At 36.7% G+C, this 21,847-nt stretch overlaps 1 protein-coding gene across 3 annotated transcripts; it reads right to left on the bottom strand.

Moving 5' to 3' along the window:
- Nucleotides 1-452: 452 nt before the first annotated feature.
- sytl5 (synaptotagmin-like 5) lies at nt 453-21,837 on the bottom strand. 3 transcript variants are annotated; one of them, XM_043249096.1, is made up of 17 exons: nt 21,687-21,837; nt 14,591-14,954; nt 13,841-14,047; nt 13,520-13,635; nt 12,565-12,673; nt 12,041-12,143; nt 11,813-11,942; nt 10,810-10,910; nt 10,516-10,593; nt 8,426-8,491; nt 8,079-8,257; nt 6,557-6,659; nt 6,285-6,446; nt 6,078-6,186; nt 5,060-5,192; nt 4,752-4,960; nt 453-3,049 (listed from the first exon to the last, which is right to left on the bottom strand). In XM_043249096.1, the coding sequence occupies exons 2-17, from the start codon at nt 14,713-14,715 to the stop codon at nt 2,907-2,909; spliced, it is 2,073 nt and encodes a 690-aa protein (XP_043105031.1). In that variant the 5' UTR covers nt 14,716-14,954; nt 21,687-21,837; the 3' UTR covers nt 453-2,906. The 3 variants fall into 3 exon arrangements, with proteins under 3 accessions (XP_043105031.1, XP_043105032.1, XP_043105033.1); XM_043249097.1 differs by having other exon boundaries at nt 21,619-21,811; XM_043249098.1 differs by lacking the exon at nt 8,426-8,491.
- Between the last annotated feature and the right edge of the window lie 10 nt (nt 21,838-21,847).

Genomic DNA, 21,847 nt, shown 5'->3' with positions numbered 1-21,847 from the left:
CTGGAAACATTCCTCAGAGATTTTGGTCCATATTGACATGATAGAGTCACGCAGTTGCTGCAGATTTGTCGGCTGCACATCCATGATGTGAATCTCCCTTTCCACCACATTCCAAAGGTGCTCTATTGGATTGAGATCTGGTGACTGTGGAGGTCATTTGAATCCGGTGAACTCATTGTCATGTTCAAGAGTCCAGTCTGAGATGACGCGTTACCCTGCTGGAAGTAGCCATCAGAAGATGGGTACACTGTGGCCATAGAGGGATGGACATGGTCAGCAACAATACTCAGGTAGGCTGTGGCATTGACACAATGCTTAATTGCTACTATTGGGCCCAAAGTGTACCAAGAAAATATCTCCCACACCATTACACCACCACCGCCAGCCTGAACCGTTGATACAAGGCAGGATGGATCCATGCTTTCATGTTGTTGATGACTCATCAGACCAGGCAATGTATTTTCAATCTTCTATTGCCCAATTTTGGTGAGCCTGTGTGAATTGTAGCCTTAGTTTCCTGTTCTCAGCTGACAGGAGTGGCACCCGGTGTGGTCTTCTGCTGCTGTAGCCCATCCGACTCAAGGTTCGACTGCTTCGGACCATTCTCTGTAAACCCTAGAGATGGTTTTGCGTGAAAATCCCTGTAGATCAGCAGTTTCTGAAATACTCAGACCAGCCCGTCTGGCACCAACAACCATGTCTCGTTCAAAATCACTTAAATCACCTTTCTTCCCCATTCTGATACTCGGTTTGAACTGCAGCGGATCGTCTTGACCATGTCTACATGCCTAAATGCATTGAGTTGCTGCCATGTTGCCAAATTTGCGCTAACGAGCAGTTGGACAGGTGTACCTAATAAAGTGGCCAGTGAGAGAGAGTGTGTGTGTATATAAAATGGTTAAGACGAGGACAAAAAAAAGAAATGAATCTGCAACAGTTGTTTAATAATAGTTTATTCTCTTTCTGAAGATGAGACAGTACAGTACAGAACAGTCCTAAACACTGTGTTCCTGATGAGAAAGAGGAAACAGCTCACATACACCAAACATGCTGCGAGTCTAACAGCTTCAGACAATATTAGACATAACACTTGGATGTCAAACATTGAGCCATATACATGCCACAAAACCTCTCAATTTAACAGCAAGTTGTCTAAAAGGTCTATTCACTTGACTGATGCTAACAAAAGTATTAGGTATAAAGGGGGTGCACACGTTATTCATGAAGACCTCACAGTGACATGACGGCTCAGCAGGATCAACCGAGGAATTAACCAGAAACTCGCCTTAAAACTCAAGTGTGTTTTGTGAGCCTTTTCTCTATTACAATCCCCCTCTTTTTCTATCCCTATCCTTATTATGGCTAAATTCAGTGTTTATAGATGGTGTGTTTTTAGTTACAATTATATGATATAGCATTTTTATCCTTTAGGTAGAATATGATAGATCTGTGATAGATGGAGGAATCTAATATTTGCATGCTGGATTGTGACTAGTTTTCATAGAAAATGTAATCTTCCTACTTGATCTACTCTACAGCCTATCATTTTACCTAAAACATAGGATTTTTTTAGTTTTTTTGGAGCACTTGTAAATCTAATTCAATATAATGAATCACGCAACTTTTTTTTTTACACCACACTTCTGTTTTTACATGAAAACTGTGGTAAAACCAGCTATGAAATGTAACAGTTAGCATCAGTCTATCTTCAGCCAAATGTACATGTATGTGACGCATCTGAAACGATTATCATAACATCTTTTGTGCATGTCTTTATAAATGTACAGAAATGACTGATCACATCCATGTGTGCAAGCGTTATATGCAGGTGCTATCTGTGCAAATTGGATTTTGTTTTTCTTTTTTGTGAGTGTGTGTTCAGTGGAAGTGCTTTGTGCTTTGTTCTTTCAGGACAAATGTGACCTTTGATTGTTGCTCATGTTCACTGTGCTCTTTTGTAATAGTCTTCATGTGCTATTCACAGTTCTGACCAGTGAGCGTTTGGTTTAAAATATTAGCACACCTGGGTTGGAGTAGTGTGTTGAATCATTTATACCTGGTATGAGATACATCTCAGTGGTTCGATCAGGCTGTCAGTGCTAAATGCCTGTCATCCTGCTAGTTACACTGCATACAATGATTTTCTAGCTTAGAATTTTTTTGTTTGTTTGTTTTGTTTCCGGTTAAAATATCTAAAAACTCTTAAATCAAAAAGGATTTTCTAGACAATAAAAAAATCTGTCTTGTTTTCAAAAGGAAAAAAAACCTGGTAAAATTAAGTATGTTTTTGCTTGAAACACGTGAAATAATCAGCCAATGGGGTAAGGAAAACAAGATTATTTTGCTTGTCCCATTGGCTGATTATTATGCTTTTTTCAAGCAAAAACATACTTAATTTTTACCAGTTTTTTCCTGAAATGTAAGAATTAAAAAAAAAATTGGCTGAAAAAAATCTAAGCTAAACTTAAACTTCACGCATGTGCTTGTATATTTAGGAGAGATTTTGTATGATTTCCTCTGTCCTTTTCATTTTCACTTTTTGTGCTTTATCAACATGCAGTACCACGCTGACATAAATGATGCAAGTAGATATAAAATCAAAGTCTCTTCTCTTGAAATCAGATCCTAAGCGCTCAAGAGAGTCACATTTTAGAAATATGTTAACATTAGGTATAACTAGCGATCCGACTCAGTCGAGATGGATCTAAATACCAGGTGTAAATAGGACCGTAGAGGGCCATATGTGTGTGTATATATACCTGTCTTGAGAATTCAGAGTGCATACGTCTGTTGCAATGAGAATCTGGGTAGTGTGAGTACTGCCGAAGAACATAAAGAGCACTTTAAAGTGTCTAGAGGTGACTGGATTTGATGAGTATTGCCAGGGAAACTCTCCATCTTTCTCTCTACGTCTTTCTCTTGGCCATGCTGGAGCGCAGCATCAGGGTGCACTCTTGTGGGACCTCAGGGTTGTCAATCATGCGTTGCCATAGCCGCTGCTCTTCCCCGTAGGCATCGTTCCAATCTACTTCCTTCCCATAACTCAGACCTGCGGGTCACAAACAGGTCAGTTAACTGCTCTGTATGCAAGATCAAAAGAGAAGAAAATCCAAGTCCTGCTACTTATAAGTCAGACATTCACAGGGGGAAATATTTGAACAGTCGTTTAAAGAAATCAAATATACTTGTTGTGCCTAGATAGGTAACTTTTTGCCTGTTTGGCTGAAATTCAAATCAAAGAGACCATTTAGTGTATTTCTGAGAAATATTCAGAATGAAAATGGCTTCAGTTATGCTATTTTGAAAGAATAGTATCACAACAAACACCACAAACAATGTTATTTTATAATGGTTTTACAACTATTTACATTCTATTTACATTCTAGGAGATAGATAAAGTGGACATGGACGGATGAATAGATGAGTGAATGAATTTATGAATACACTAGATGTTATGTGTTTTTAGCATTTTTGAAAGAAGTCTCATGTTCAAGTCTTCCTTAAAAACAAACAAACAATAAAACTAATTCTGAAAGATTTTTACTATATCAAATAACTGCTATTTTAATATAGTTAAAAATGAAACTATTCTAATGTCTAAAATTCTAATATGCTGATTTGAAACTTTTTTGATATAAATGTTGAAAACAGTGACAAATTTAAAAAGAATTTGTTAAATATTTAGAATTGAAAAAGAAATCTATGAGACTAAGATGGGAGTCTTGGGATAAAGTGGAAGACTGCTCTCCCTCTTGGTCGCTCTCTGCAGCAAACATGGATTCTGGAGGACTGTCTGACCTAAAATCGTCCAAGACCATACATGAGAGTCGTTTTAAAATTGCCACGACACCTCTTTAATACACAATCATCAATGAGTAAACAAATGATCGGTTCATGAGTGAGTGAAGACATGAATAAAACATATTGGTAACAGTAAATTAGTTCAGCATGAATATAAAATGTGCTGCACAAAGTAGAGCTTCATGCATCATTGATGATTGATTAAGGAGACGTTTGGAAAGAACATTACAGTGGAAATTGTATTCAAGAACATTTGGGACTGAATGATTATTTTAATTTGAGTCTGAGAACATTTCACAGGAAAGGCGTTATATACAAATCTGTGCTACTAATGTGGGAAACACAATTTGAAATATATAATTATCAGAATCCAGCAGGGATAGGAAGCAATGGTAAAGAAGCAGATGATCTAAATGAAAAAAAAAACATGACTGCTATTCCTGAGAGAACCTGAGAATTTTGTGTAACTGAATTTAAATGCTCTCCTCCCATAAATTTTACATTTGGAAAATGCATATGTAATAAGGTCAGTTGCAAAAATAACTGTATCCATGTCTTTTTATCTCTACTGTTTCACTGGGTGTCTTTGGGTTTGCGCTGGTGCGACCTATTCTTAAATCTAGCACCAAAACTATTCAAATGTTTTAAATAGAGATAAAATAATTAAATATTGGAAGAAAAAAAAAATTAACTGAAGTTAAAAGTAAAATTAAAATATAGTAAAGCAATATAGAAATTTAAAAAAATTGTAAAAACACAAATAATAATAATAATAATAATAATGATTAAATAATATTACTCAATTAAAATGAACACCGAAAAGGCTTACATCTACAATACTGCAATTTTGCAGAAAATGCAAAGCTTGAAACGCATGCTCCGAGTTTCTGACCGACCTTATCCCATAGTTAAAGACTGAACTGAAAAGGCTGAGCTGAAGTCAGACTCACCGGTCCCTGCCCCGAGCCGCACACCCCCCAGGAAGACGTTACTGGCGAAGGGCTCTCTGTCCCACACCGTCAGCTCCAAACACACACTGTTCAGATCGCCGTGCTGCAGGCCACAGTACGTGAAGGTGTGATTCCAGCGTGGATTTACAGTGCGCTTCACCACAGCGGTCTTGTGCTTTGTGCTTTTCTTGTCATCAGGCAGCAGGTATCTGATACACGAGAACAAAAAGGCCGTGTATGTGAGGTTGTGAAGTATAAGGAGTGGGAGTTTACAAAGCGCACTCTTGAAATTGGAAGAAATCAATCACCCTTTGACAAACGGGTCAGAGGAGCCTCCTTTGACGGCTGTCAGGTTTTTTGCCTCCTTAACCAGCAGCTCCACCATTCCTCCTTTAGGAAGAGTAATGGTCTTCTTCTTTCCTTTCAGAAATCCTTTTTTCACTAAAAACAAAAGTGATCTTAAATACAAGCGAAGGACGATTCACACCGTGTAGACAAACGCCAACCAGCTCCAACAAACAAGTTGGCAGCTGGATCTGAAATCTTAAGAAAAACAATGGTCATGTTCACACTGTTTCAACAGACACCGACCAAGACAAAAAAATGGATTATCCTATATCCACATTCCATATTTTTTGTGTGACAATCTACGCATGAGAAGACGGCAAATAAAACAAAAGAGGTGGTGGGTGAAGCCGTGGTTGCTTCAGTTGGGTGAAAAACTCCAAACAAGCCCTAACAGGAGTCACACACTGATCCAACTCCAACAGACTGGCGTTTGCTGGCGTTGTCTGTAATTTAATTATGAATTTTACATTCATTGTAATTTAATTATGAATTTTGCATTCGAATGTTGATTTAATTACTTTTCATTACATATGTGCATGCAAGTTTACAGTATAAATATTCTACTTTTTATGGTATTTCAAATATTTAACACAAAAGTGTTGTTTTTAAGTAGCAAAAACAACGTGACAGAAAACTGAAATTTTCAATAAAAGATTAAATATATTAATAATAGCGCGGTCAAACGATTAGTCGAATGATAATTTCATGTAGATAATAAATAAATATACACGGTGAACATTCATATATTACGTAAACAAATACTTTTGATTGATAATCGTAATTAACACATTCAAAATAATTGTAATTAACTGGAACTAATTAATAATAATCCCAAATCATAGTTCAGTTTACAAACCTACCTCTTCATGAGAGTAAATGAGCGCCATATTAATATTCAGTACCGTGCTGCCATTAACGCACATTTTAACAACAATGAGAAAGTGTAGAAATAATATAATTTCTCATTTGAAATCATACCTTGCACTTGGTCCAGAGGCAGCGAGACATTTCTCTCTGCGGGAATGTACTTCAAGACCACCGTCAGTTCTCCTTTGTAGTGCATCACTGAGTCCACATAGCACTCATTCTGACACAAACACACATATCAACATCACACTTACTCATGTCAGCACGTTCCTCTTCATCACTCGCTCTCTCTGTTTGTGTGTGTTCAGCTCAGCTCACCCTGGGCTGTAGAGCGAACCACTCTTCTATCTGCGAGTCAAACTCCCAGGAGTCAAAGGTCAACTCCGTCTCCCCCAGGAAGTTGTTGTGTCCAAAGCGATCATGATGCCACACAGAAACCTGCAGCGTGCGCGTCTCCAGCTGAGAGTGACTGACAACGTACTATCCCGAGACACAGGGACAGATAAGAGTCCTTAAATCGATATCTCATTTGCAATATCTCACCGACCTCAATACAAAACTTTGTAAGGCAGGCATGAACGTCCTCTTACCCTCAGGTTTTCATTGAACACTGGGTTAGTGGTGTTGCTTTTGATGCTGGTTTTTCTCTTGCTTTGACGGGACTTGTCCGGCAGGAGATACGTTTTAACATAGCTGCAAACAAAAAGTATAATATCAAAAAAATAATGCAAATATCAAATAATAAGTTTGCTTTTGTGCAATATCAGCATTTGACAATCTTTGTATTAATATTTTCAATTGAGTAACTTCATACAAGTTATGTAATAAATCTAGAGCAGTCAAGGACTACAATAATTCAATGTCAATAAACAGTGATTAACCTTATAGTATATGACTGGATACTGGACTGCACTTCTCTACCATCTGAAACAATGTTTGACCATTTAAAAAAAGTAGAAGGTGGCTTCCAGAGGACACTGATAATATTAAAGTATATAAAATTGTTTACATACACGTCTTCTAAAGCTGAAGGGTTAGGGTAAGGAAGGCTATGTAAGGAACAAACTGAAATTTAAGTCATATTACCTATAACTACCTTAAAAACATGTTTTTTTATTAACTGAAAATAAATAATAAAATTAATTTAAAAAAATTAGAAATGCTATCTTGTATACTAATTGAAATAAAACACATGAAACCAAAACAGAAAATAAAAATACATCTTATTAGAAAAAAAAAAGACAAAAGCATATAACTAAGCCAATAAGACTTAAAATTATTTAAAAATGGCTTTTTGAGGAACAGGCTTCATTTAAATTATTACATTATCAACATTTAACCTAAAAAAATATTTAAAAAGTTTTCATTAATTTAAATAAAATTATATATAATTTGTTTGGTGTAAAACATAAAAACCTCAAATATTGAACCAAGTGTAATAAAATACCTTTAGATTGCCCTAAAGTTGTACAATTTTTTTTTTTAATTTCTCAAATTAAAACCAAAAGAAAAATATATGAAGCAAAAAAACAAAACAAAAAAACAAAACAAATATTCAATAAAAAATTACAAAAAGCACATAACTAAATTACTAAAACTTCAATTTAAGAAAGAAAAGTAAAATAAATAAAAGCAAATTCATTATTATTATTATTATATTATAATTACTAAAATTGTAAAAAAAAAAAAAAAAAAAAAAAAAAAAAAAAAATACTGCTCGTGGGTAAATTTTACAAAATTTACATTTTTGACTGAACTACACAATTCAAGTTTATTTATATAGAGCTTTTATAATTTCAATCATTGCAAAGCAGCTTTATAGGATATTAAATTTCCACTTTATGTATCTATGCAATTTATGTATCTATGCATGTGTGTGTGTCTATATATTGTAGAAAGTTAATATATTTAACTTATGGTGGGAAAATTTGGTAATTCGGCATTTTGTCTGAGGATTGGCATCCTCTGAACTATACCTTTAAATTAACTAATAAAATAACGAATTGAGATAAATTTAATGTTAACATAATGACATCCCAAGTACATGCAATGCAGAGATGGCCTGCCAGGGCCCAAAGTGAAGTCTATAGCTGTGTGTGTGTGTGGCCTCACGCATCCGTGCGCTGTCTCCTCTCATCCCCGGTTGCTAGGCAGCGGCACTCGCGGACGAGCACGTTGAGTGCCCCTGTTTTGTAGCTGTAAGAGATGTTGAGCAGGATCTCCCCGGAAACCCGCACGTTGCCATAGTCCCCCGTCTCACTGTACACGCTCATCATACTGTTGATGCTGGTCTGGAGAGAGAACATAAGCAGAGTCTTTGGGTGTGCGTCTTTCACAAGCTCTTGTTTGGATGCATTCATGACTCCTCAGTGTTACAGAAAGGCAAGTGAAAGAAACTGAAGCCAACAGAGCAACAGACAGACACACATCTGCACTCAAAACACACACCCAACACTCACAGTGTCAGCATCTGAGTCAGGTACATTAAGGAAACCCCACTTTCTCTCCGAGGCAGGTGTGGAAGACTAGAATAAGACAGGAGAGAGAGAAAGAGAGAAGATTGATAGCGGGAAAAACACAAAGCAGGAAAGCAGAACATGAAAAACATAGATAATATGACAGGAGACAGATGGCAGGAGTCAGGAAGGAGCTTTTTTCGATTTGATTATTTGTAGATGTCACAGAACAAAAAATAAACCCCGTGGTCGTATTTACTCACCCTTATGTAATTTCAAACCCATCTGACCTTTTTCCTCCAAAAAAGGAGTGCGTTATCAGAACATTCACATGGCTCTTTTCTGGTGAAGAATTTCGACAACCGAAAATATTCAATTTAAACAGCAAAAAAACGATTTTGAACAGTGGTGTTTCATTAGCACTTCTCAGAGGATGTGTTTAACCACGTCAGTGTCTATTTGGTGCACACAACATGGAAAAGCTATAACAGATAAATGTGTTTTACAATTAGTTCGGCTGAATTGAGGACACACTGTTAAAGATGTTTGCTACGGTTTCATTTACTGCATATAGAGTTCAGTTACCCAAATTAAATTACACAAGCATTATGTTCAGTTTTCGTTGGGCTTTCATTTCGGTTTCATTGTTATGAAAAAATAAAATAAAATAAAATAATAATAATAATAATAATAATAATTTGATGCATCACTACTCCCTTCCATTTAATAAAACTGAACAGGCAATGGAGCTGAATGCCTCCAAAATGACAAAAAGCACCATAAGTATTCCATAGGTCTTCTGTAAAATAGATATAATCTCAGGCACAATACATTTTGTCAAGGCACATTTGAATTTATATGAAGTCTTTTAATATTTGAGAGCTATGGCACAGAGCAATATTACAAATAATAACCCTATTTAAAAGTTATATATTTAAAATACATGTATTTCATCGTAAGTACAGTTCAAATGTATTAACATTTTCTGAAATATCGTTCCAAGCTTTAAAATTTCATTAAAAAATTTATTTATTTATTTTATTTATTTTATTTATTTATTTGGAGTACTACTTGTGTACAATGTGTTGTGTGCGTTCAGTCAGCACAAGTGTATCTCAGTTGAAACAGCTAAGACTTACATTTTAGTCTAGAACTAGGCTTGAGTCTTGTCTTTAAAACCGGGGTATTTATATTGAGTACATAACAAATGTAAATGTACTTGTAAAATACTTAGCATTAAATAAATGTATTTTAAATCCATTTCAATATATTTATTTTTCACTAGGGAAATCGCATATCTTTATATTACATTTGAAATACATCACAAGAGAGTTCATTGTATGTCAAAGAGCAGCATTAACATTCTTCAAAAAAATCAACAAAAGATCAGCATGTTCTGTAGGTTTCTAAAGACACAAGGGTGAGTAAATAGTGACAGAACCTTTATTCTTTAAAAATACGACCGTTAGTTGCTTGCTTTTTGCTTTTTTCCCTTGCGTTCCCTCTTCATTCCGCACCCTTCACATCTGACTCATCTAGCCATTAGAGACTGTGTGTGAGCTACGAGTTATGTCAGCTGTTTTGAAAGAGGCCACTTGTCTTCTTGTTTGCCTGAATTAGCTCTCTTTGTTGTATCTTAATGCACCACCTGCATCTGTATGTGTGGCCAAGAACCGAGAAATATGACAATGATGCACTTTCGGTAGTTTCAGCCCGTTTCATCTACGCTAAATTGTGTGTATATAAGATTGGGCGATAAAAAAAAAAAATTCATGCGTGGGTCTGCCAGGTGAGTCAACAAATTAAGCGATCTCATGTAACTGGATATTTTGCCAGGAGGAGAAAATGCTAATAACCATAAGGCATGAGCTGGAACAAGTTTTAGAGCGTGTGGTGTACATTAATATCAGAAAAAGGATGTAAAGAGTTAGAGTTCTGCTTCCCCTGCCATTAGCTACACAAATAAAAGTGTAAACATGGAAAGAGGAATCTGCAGTCAGACATCTGCACAAAGCCAGCAAACACAAATTGCAGCAAAGCACCTGTGATTATAGTGTTTTTTCGTGTGTGTGTTTCTGTGCAAATCATTATACCATTGATTGGGCGCTGCAGACACTCCGGTTGGTTTTATAGTGTGCTGATAACACCGCATCGATGTCCTCATCCGAGTCCTAGAGCACAAATGCTGCCTTCAGCGAATATTACATTGAAAACAGCACTGGTGCGATCACTTGACTTGGTGATATGATATCAGAAAAAAAAAAAAATTCATATTACAGAAGACTGTTTTTTATCGTTTTAACTTCCTGTCTGGAAATCATATTCTGCACACAGGAAAAAATGATTGCAAGTGAGCAGTGATTTAAGAGGCTGTGTCTGAAATCTACCACATCGTTCAGGCCTGGGACTGAGCGGCATCGACTATTTAGAGGATCTTCATTGAACCCCTCACCAGGATTACTGAGGTCCACCTCAGAGCGACTGCGATCTGTGAAGAGAGGAACATGCTGTGCTTAACCAAAGTTCTAGCTACTTTTTTTTCTTTTTTTTTGTAGATTTTATAATACTTCTAAACATGAAATGTCAGAGACTAGAATTTAAAAAAAAAAGTCACAGAAGACATAAATGGACAATAAGACAAAAAAAAATAATATAAGTAAAAAGATGTTCTTTGAGTGAACAGATTCTTGGAAAACTTGGATAATTACTGGCAGCCTAAAGGCAGCCTAATTAGTGTGAAAATAAATATTATTTCTAGACTTGTAGAAGTCATATAAATTAATAAAATTGTAACTCCACAGGTTTCTTCATACATTTTATAATTATATTTACAGTTATGCCAAGCTCTAAAATATTTCATCTGGTAGGAGAAAAAATCTATTATTATCCAGTAAAACTCAAAATATAATGGGTTTTTTTAAACATTATTAGGAACAATGAGAAGTGACCTAAAGTGCAACATATTAAGCAATAGCACATTAAATATTACATACATTAAAAATTTAATAGTCTTAAATATTTCTACATATGTATTTTTCTATTATTCTTTACTTAGTTTTTTATTGATTTTTCCAGAAAATATATATTTAAAAGAAAACAGTAGGACAAAGAGCATACATTCAGTTTAAGTAAGTATAGGTTCACACGTTCACAGAAATGTATTGTTCACTCCATTTTCATTTCTTCCACATATATTTCTATTTAAATTGATGTAACCGTTTATTCCAATGTTTCATTTACATTCTGAAGCACACATTTTCAGTGTGGTCTCCGACTTTTCAAAGTTTTTAATATTACTGAACTGATATAAGGACAGTTTTGAGGGCAAATGTCATAACTGGTGTCACTGGCTGGAATGGTAAATATGTGGAGTTGTTGCCATGGTGATACCTGATGAGAGGGAGGCTCTGGATACGGCGATAGAGGGTGTGCTAGAATCCATTTGTCTCCGCCCATCCGCCATCTTTTCAGGGATGCTATCACTGCTTTGTATACTAGACACGCTCTCTGCCCCATCCGGCTGAATAAACACATGCACGCACACAGACACTAAACACTGCTTTCTTGTCATGCACGCAAATCAGTATACAGCAATGCAATTGTGCGATCATGTGTTACCCTGTTTCTTGCCTCCGTCTGGGTGGGTGTTTTCACCATTTGTGCTCTCATGTTATTGGGCACCGTTGGTAACCCTGATGATTCTACTGCAACCGCTCTCTTCCTAAAACACAGACGCTTAATGAGAGCGAGACACAGACAGTCTTAATGAGCAGACACATGCTGGCACACAATGAAATACCATCTTACTGCACTCAAGTTTATAACGCCTATCATTTCCAAATGAATATGTGAAACAGTATGCAACAGGATTCTTTTCAAACAGCAAGAGGCTATACTGTTCCCACCAAGTATACGGTATGTTCAGAATCATAGTTTTATTAGTCCTGGCTCAGTTGTCAAATTGTAAATGGTTGAGTGCATTGCATTATTGGATACAGCGTTTACAGTGCTACATTTTAGCAAATGTTCCAGGCATACAGAAGAAAGCGTAAAAGGGCAAATACTATTAACTGCAGGAACCGTATCGCAGTAAGTGATTTCAAGCATAGCCAACTCAATGGACTGTAAATGATGCCCCTCACCCTTTCCTGTTCTTCCCTGTGCTTTTCTGGGATTGGGGCGTAGCTGATCTCTCAGGCTGTGGCGTGGACGATCTCTCCATCTCTGATGATCTGTGAGCAGAGCCTCCATCTCCACAAACAAAAACAGATATTCATAATAAAAAAAAACACATGGTATTTAGAGCATGTATATACAGAAGACTCATATCACTTGGTTTTGAAAATCTCCTGATGGATTTATTTATTAAAACAGGCAGTTGTGTGTGGATTACTTGTGGATTATTGCAACTATTATTGGACTCTCCTTCTGACGGCACCCATTCACTGCAGAGGATACGTGTGTGAGAATGAGATGTAATGTTTAATTTCTCCAAATCAATTGTGAAAGAGAATTAAAGCTATTGGACAGACTGAAGGTGAGTAAATTACTGAATTGGAGAAGCACTAATTAAACGCCACTGTGTTTTCAATGATTTCATCCGTCAAAAATATTTAGCCTGTTAATGAAAATCTGTTTCACCCTAATATGTTCAGTTGCCAGAACTCTCTATGAAATCATTATTTTCTATAACTTGACCATTAATCAATGCAAAACCTGATCAGAAGTATTATTTTTATTGGCAAAGCTAATATATTATTGTATAGGGATAGTTGACATACGAATGTGTAAAAATGGGGGGTAACATTGAAGACCTCTCTCATATTTTCAGCAACTCTGAACAAACTGATACATTTTTCATGTTATTTGTATGTTAATTTTTTTACACCATAGGACACAGTCCAATTTCTATATGTCAGCTACTGATATAGTGAAAACCATAAATATTCTAGTGCAAATCATTAAAAAGAGCCCGAAGAGGAAAATCTTCCATTATGTCAGGGCTGACAGTGTGTATATATATATATATATATGGCAACACTGACTGGCACTGCTTGATGGATGTCTGTGTTGACACCAACTCTGATTTGGTCTCACCTGGAGGACTGCTGAGGATTGACTGTTTGACTACATCACTGCTGGCAATACTGGCATGTTGAAACCTCTTGGATCTTTCTTCCAAAAACCATTCTCCTGTAACCACCTTCAGCTCTCTAAATCAGCCAGTCACACACACGCAACACTGTGTAAGCACCAATTAGAGAAATGCCAATCACAGCCTAATTGGTTCACCTATTAAAGAGCCTATGAACTGTTGACACAGTTCCTATTGAAACAAAAAAAAAAAAAAAAAAAAACATTCCATGGTGTCTACTATCACCGTTGCAGACCAGAGTGTGTATGTTGTGTGCGACTCACGCAGTCTTCGCACATACAGTGCATTTGCAGTTGCTGTCTGGAGGCGTAGCAGTGCAGAAGTTGCAGATGCGTCGATGACAGTTGGTGCACACATTACCCCTCTGCAGGATGAGACCCAGAGCACGAAGACATACAGCACACTCACGCTGATCCGCTGAACAACGCCGTCCGGCTCGCTTCAGCTCCACAAGCTCATTTTTCAGTTTCCTGTAGAGGCACAACTGGCATCACTGTTGGGGAATAACTAAATCTATTCACCCTATAAATTAACTACAGCAGGACTGCTGCTTTGAGCACAGTTCATCTATTTCAAAAACACATTTTCAATGCCATTTTCAACGTGGCTTTCACTGACACATAATGTAGTCCTAGAAAGTGCTTCATTCTAGTGGATTTGTTCATTCGAATGCTCCTTGTAAATATACAGATGGTTCATGGATTCAATCACTATTTACTTCAACCTTTGTGTTCAAATCAGTTATAGAAATAATTTATGGTAGCCTCCAAGCTTTTCTGTTGTTGTATTTACTACAAATTAAATTAGCTAGTATCTAGTATCCAGTATCTAAATACTTGTGTGTGCATACATGTATGTACGTATGCATGCGTGCGTGCGTGTGTGTGTGTATATGTGTATGCGTATATATATATATATATATATATATATATATATATATATATATATATATATATATATATATATATATATATATATATACACAGGAAAATAACTGTTTATGATGACGCTACCTGATGCGTTTCTCCTCTCGTTTGCGGAGTTTCTCGTCTTTCTGGAGAACACCCAAGATCATCTGCCTTTCGTGCTCCAGGAGGAAGGACAGATTAAGGGAATCAGTCGTCTTCGCCATGACCATTTAAAGAACTGCTCACAGAGCTCCAGGAAGACTCAGCCAATCAAACCAATAACAATTATGCTTCATGAATGCAGCTGGAATCCTCAGTCAGAATGAAGGATTGCTTCGGTTCGTCTGCACATCCCCAAAAAGGTCATCTGCCCAGACATTCAGACGATAACGTTCATCTCTTGACAATTGTGGCAGGTCTTGTGATCCTATTGGTCAGTGCATTGTTAACCTTTTCACCCGCTGAATACCTACAAGCATAAAATCCATATAAAAACCAGCAGTGATCAATCAGTGTATTTTAAGTCTATTATTGTATAACAATCATGATTCACCTTATAACCTAGTTTTAATCAAAAGAGTTAATGTTAATACATTTAAGAAATGTTCTATAGAAACCAAAGGGTCAGAGAAAGAGATGGTTGAATGAGGTTAAAACACAGAGCGATGGTTGAAGAGAAATGATAATGGAAAAAAAACAAAAAACTTTGACTAGCAAATAACCTGAGAGGGGAAAAAATACTAAAACAATTAAAACCACAATGAATATCTAAATGAGACGGAACGTAGATGGCGGTTTTAGGCAGTAGGGTAAGACGTTATGCCAAGGTGAAACTTTTTTTTTTTTTACAGTGTACATGTATAAAAAGTCAAAATAATATATAATAACAATTTTAAAGCAAAGCTGTTTTTATGTGATTCAGCATGACAGACTACATTATGGCTTATGATGATCTTTATTAAATGCTTTTTGAATAGACTGACAGTCCAGATGCCAGTGAATGACCAGCCAAACCGACACAGCTACAGCTACAAGTCATCATTTAGGTTTTTATCTAAAGTGACAATACACTAATTGCAGTGGCAGTGTGCCAGCGGCAGTCTGGGGTGAAGTGGCTCGCTCGAGAGCACGAGAGTAATAGAACAGGACAGTAATCACTGTACATCAGCCATACTGGGGACTGAACCTATAACCTTTGCATTAATAGCTGACACTTTCCACTAATAGGGTAGATAATACAGCTTGAAGTCTATTAAATAATGAAACTATGTTCTAATAAAATAAAAATACATCAGAATTGGAATTTCTGTTCTGCAATTATTTTTTTCTTACAAGTTTAGTTATTAGTGCTAATAAATAAATAAGCCTTTTTTAAATAAATACAGTAAATGCTATAAAATGGTTAACTGAACATTGTTCATGTGGAATATGTCAACAAGTACATTTTAATCAATGTTTTCTTCTATTAATGATAATTACAAACAAAACAATTTATTAATTAACTATTTTATGTCAGTAACTACATATATTTAGCAGATATTCATTACTACAATTCATAATGCATATTATTATTATATAATTTAGATTATTAGTTAATATTGAGGATAGTCATTTTATTACTATTCTAAAATAAGTTGCATGTCATTATTTTGACAAATTGCAGTCAAGACCGTGTTAAAAAGGTTCAATATGCTGAATTTATACATCAAACATACAAGTTTGAATATCATATCGAGCGTTGCAAGAACGTTTCACAATTATTGCTTTAAAGAAACATCATAGGATGCAAATTTGTATTCTTAGACGGTGCAAACTCTGATCTGTAACTATTTCATTCATGTTCAGATGTCTTTGATGGAAGCCCCATCGAGACTGAAGAATTGTACTGGCTTGGATCTCTGACCGACTTTAATTTCCTGTTTGAAGCACTGATTTATGGGTCATATCCAACATCCAGCACAATCTGTGTGCATGATCTGGGTTAATATGTAACAGTCACTGCATAGTTACTATATGCCATCTTATCTTCGTTCCTGGTTCGTTTGAAATCAGTAGTGAGTGACAAACGGGGAGGACAGAAAATATGCATTCCAGTGTGTGTGTGTGGGCATGACTTGCTTTCCTATATTCTGTTGTCTGTCTGACAGAATCTGATACATTGATGTCTGACAGGGCCAGCCTACATAATCAGAACCTTCAAAAGCTGTTTTTCACACCATCATTTACACTTAGAAATGTGCCTGCCGTTGGTGACACAACCCCACACGTACGTCTGTGTGTCACACACAGGTGACAAATTATTTGTAATGTCACAGCACAAAAATTGCTTTAAGCTAAACTGTGTATGTTCGTGTATTTGTGTGCTACTGAGGTTCTTGCTCCATTAAGTGTCTGACTCACCAGGAAGACGTGGAGCAAAATTAATTTAAATTTCTCATGCGAGAACTGTTTACAGGGACACACAATCGCTCGCGCGCACACACACAAAGTCTATGATCTTTGAAAGTGTAACTTCAGTTTCTCCGCTGAGAAAAAAACCAGCATGGGCTAGCAATGTCTAGCAGCACTAATTGAAAAAAAATCTCTTCTCCCTCTTACTTCTATCACTGTCAGGCAGTTGTTGGCATGTGTTTGAGTCTGAAAGTTGGTTGTTCATCAAACTCCTGAGCAAAATGTACACTGCTGAGCTGCTTTAATAAAAAAAAAAAAAAAAAAAAAAAAAAAAGATTACAGGGTTACAAAAGGTGCGTTAACTCACTGGATCCCACCCTAAGCACACACATTAGTGTACACAAAGCCCTGTATAAACATACACCAACACACAGTTCCCTTATGTTGTTATACACTATACAGTGCTGTTCAAAAGTCAGGGGCCAGTAGGACTTTAAATGTTTGTGAAAGAAGTCTCACCATGGCTGCATTTATTTGATCGAAAATACAGTATGATGATCTATTTTCTAAATATTTTTTTTAAAGACATGCTTAGATAAATGGTCACACTGCTCTCTTTATCAAAGTGAAAATCTTAATAGCATCCATGCCTCCATCTTTTGTGACCATATGGATTTTAAAGGTCCCATGGTATGAAAATTTCACTTATGAGATTTTTTTACTTTAATATGATTAATATACCTATGGTACCACAATGGCCAGAAATGGTGCTAGGTGTAAACCAAGCCCTTTTCTTATAGGTAACAAAAACCCTCTCCATATGTTTTTGCAGCATCTTTCTCAAGAGCTCTGTCAAAAACAGGTAAATTTTGGCCTGTCTAATTACTATTCATGAGCCTCTCCTCCTGATTAGCCTCTCCTGATTTTTTTCTGTGTGACGCACGACTAAGCAAATCAAATAAAACAATGCTAGCTGGAAGCAAAACAAAGGGAAGACGTGAAGCGGCTCTTTCAAAACACAGCAGATCCTGCTACATAAGGAGCTGGGTGCCAGAATCGCCTCAAATTAGAAATATGATCGCATACCGGATGTTACTGTCTGACAGAAAAAAGACAACAGCTGTGGTAAAACACTATAAAACAAGCGGCCTGATCGTCAAAAATGCTAGAGTTTGCACACTTCTTATCAGAAAAGGTTCAATAAAGTATTGTCCTTTGTTATTGATTGGTTTATGAAATAACGTCTGTGTGCATGTGTGTAAAACTAACGAACTACTAACAAACTAACGATTTATATATAATCATGTGTTATTGTAGATGCATTGATGGACTTAAGTGGAATAATAAAATTTGTTGCCTGATGAAACTGAACTGTATTTATCTTCATCATGACTAGACAGACACTGTGAGTTACATGAGAACTGATTCACCTCATAGTAACAATCCTGTCAGATCGTCCACCTTTGAGAATATAAAGTCTGGTTTTGTCTGTTAAATTCTCTAGGCAGGCAAAGCAGAGAAAGGGGAGGTAACCTTTCCCCGTATGATGACATAAAGTGAAGATTCGAGTCAAGTCAAGTGGCTTTTTATTGTCATTTCAACCACATATAGCTGTGCAGTACATAGTGAAATGAGACAACGTTTCTCCAGGACCTGGTGCTAGGAGTGCTGAAGTCACACTTAACTGAGCTTTCATTTTCTCAGAGGTGAACAGCACACCCAAAGCCTAAAATAAATCTTAAAAAGTGTACACCATGGAACCGTTAAATAACAGGAAGGTGAAAAATGTTTTTCTATTCAAATTCAAATTTTCATTTGAAAACTAAATCTAAATAACAAGAAAACAGTCAAATCCATTCCACACAGCCATATACCTGGACTAATTAAAAAGACACAACAACACCCACAGCACTGCTAATTCATTGGTACCCCAGGCTCTAGTGAATATTAAGACATTAGAAAGGAATGATGCTGCCTTCAAGTCCTCCTGGGAAATTCCTATTTACTAGCTCAGACGTCATCATTACGGTTTGATGCGAGATCAGATTGTTGGGAAAAATGGATAGCGTTTCATATTTGTTTCTCTCTTTCTCACCATTAACAACACACAAAGCTTTTCCGCTCTACGCAACCTAATAAAGAGCGCTGGATGCACATTCGATTTAAAACTGCTTCTTTATCTGTGCATTTTATCTTCCTCATGCTGAAACGTAGTTGCACAAGCCTGTCACTTCACGAATGGCTAAGCCTTATTTGTATTTTTCATCTACAGTACGCTGAATGCATGAAAGTTAGTTTTCAGCACGTTTTAATCGTGACGCGCCTCACAATCCAGATTTTTCCCTCTGGTAATTTAGACAGCGTGATGCCATTCATGTGTAAATACGATCATCCCGACATGACCTGAAAGCAGCATTAAAGATGAGAAGAATGCTGCAAGAACCATGGGAAATGTAGTTCGGTGCATAAATCTCAAGAGAGCAAGTCAACAATCAGCCAGTCCAGCTCTCAGCTCAGTAATTACTCATTTAATGATGGAGACACATTCACCAACAACACCTGGTTTAATGGAGATTAGACTCATACATGTTTTATGCCTTGTAGAGAGGCTGTATTAGCATAATGAAAAAGGAAGAAAAAGCTATGAAATGCAGATTAGCGAGGCAAAAACTGGGTCTTGGTAGTAAGTATAGTATTCACGTCAAACACCAAAATCTAGAAAGCAAGGTGGAAAAGAATCAATATTTTGCCAATGTACGCGTTTACTATATATAATGTCAGAAATTGTATTATATTACACAAACTAACACATAGATGAACAACTTTTTAAATCAGAAAATAAACTCTATTTCAAAACTCACAGTTATAAATGAAATGATGTTGCCACACACATTTAGACCAATTATGAAGTATAACATGGACTAATGGACCAACGACATGCAACGTAATCTACTATTGTCCTTCTCTCCAGCTGTGCCCCTTTTGAATCTTTAATGCATGCATCTTATTTAAACACACATATACTCTAATCAATACGAAATGTCAATTACGGAGCGAACGAGTGTCAAAAAGTGCACTGATCTGTGCAGTTAATCGTATGGCAGAGCACTTAATGTATTCTACTGTCTGAACATTAAAGATTTTTGTTTGATGATTTTTCTGTGATGCTAATATTACTTTTTAACCCATACTCTCTTTTTTTTCAGGACCGGTGCCTATTAAAATGCCAAAAAGGGCTTAAAAGTTTGATGCTTTCAGTCTTTTTAAAGTAATTGATTTAATTCTTACAGGCCAGCTGCCACTCATGTTTCCTGTCCGTATAGTTAACAGTCAGTGTTTCTGTTTTCATAGAGGGAAGATATTAAACATCTTCTGTGTGTATCAGTATCAATCACTGTTACAAATAGCATAGACACTTATAGGGGTAAAATTTCACTTCAAATACGCGAACATTTTTGTTTTATGATTTTTTTTTTTATGGTTTAAATGCTTATATTATTTATATCTGCATTATACCACTGCATCATTTCTCCATTGATTCATGCATTATACAATGTAAAATAAAACGCTAATGCTTTGGAAAAGTCAAAGTGATTTACTGTATATTGCTGCCCATAGTAAACAAAAGATGACACATCACATCTTAAACAGTTACCTACCAGCATGTGACAATAGGTTAAATGCCGAGAGGTGTTTTTTGGCCATCTCTGCGTGTGTCATCACTTTGATAAGCAAATAAACAGGACTCAAATCCGTGTGTATAACTTCCACCAGCATTCTTCCACACGTGCGAGCAGCCGCGGAGTTTAATCTGTACATCAGTAGGGCGCCTGCTCTGGTTCTCAGTGTGAATATCGCTCTAACAGCTTTAACACAAATTGTGTTTCTAAATATTAAAAGGGGTGGAGTAAACCAAATTAGACAGATGATAGTTCACAGGCAGCAACTTACTAGTGGGCCGGTTTGCCATTCATGACGGCATGATAGCACTGGATACTAAATCATACTAAAGGATAAACACAGCACACGCCTGGCAAGTGCATAAAGCCGTGTAATCATGTTAAAGAGCATCCTGCCGACTACAAAAATCATCATGAATTATATCCAAGCCCATATGTTAGCTATCCTCATATCTGCAAAAATTGATTTCACAGTTTTGTTTGTGTGTGTGTGTGTGTGTGTTGTTATAAAAATAAATTGAGTAATTAAATTGAATTACAACAAAAAAAAAATGTCAATATCATCATATTTTCTCAACAGCAGTCAGGTGAACACAACAGAACCCCCACGAGACACAAAAGACATTTTGTCCCCAAGACTTTAAGGCATTTATCTTTACAGATTTCAAAAATAAAACTACCCTATTGATATTCACTGAAGTAAAAAAGTGGGACGACTAGCCTCACGTAACATGTGCAATAAAAAACACGGATTGAACGGTGGTGACACTTTTAAACTTTCACAAAATTGCCTATACAAAGATATGAAAACGACTTCAGGCTACCTCGATAAATAGAAAAACGCTCTGCTGCATTGCACCTGTTCAAACACCTGGTGAGACGACGTTACATGTAATGCCAGAAACAGCGTTAAAACAGGCTTGTTTGCTAGGGAACATCCTCTGATACTGACTTTTGTGGGGTTTAGACTGTTTTAGGGTGATGTAACCGATGTACAAAAAAGAAACAGACAGTTGAAGAGGAGACAGAATGGGAGCACCGAAGTTCCTGCGTCCATCTCACCGTAAAGCCGCGTTTATTCCCTCAAGCCGCATACATGAAACACACCAGGATGTAAAGTGACGTCCTACCTGCCGCAGCGTTCGCTCGTGAATATCCCGCGAACTGCAGTCCCGTTACATGGTCAGGAGCGGCTTCGTAGCGGCGTGTTCGATGCAGCGCGAGCTCCGAGCGCGAGGCAAACCCCCCCACGCTCGCGCCGCTGGAGATGTTCATGGCGTGGGCGGAGTTT

Source organism: Puntigrus tetrazona, chromosome 9 (assembly GCF_018831695.1).
Source record: "Puntigrus tetrazona isolate hp1 chromosome 9, ASM1883169v1, whole genome shotgun sequence".
Classification (NCBI taxonomy): Eukaryota; Metazoa; Chordata; class Actinopteri; order Cypriniformes; family Cyprinidae; genus Puntigrus; species Puntigrus tetrazona.
The sequence above is the reverse complement of the archived record's forward strand: the minus strand, read 5'-3'. Positions and strand labels throughout refer to the sequence as shown.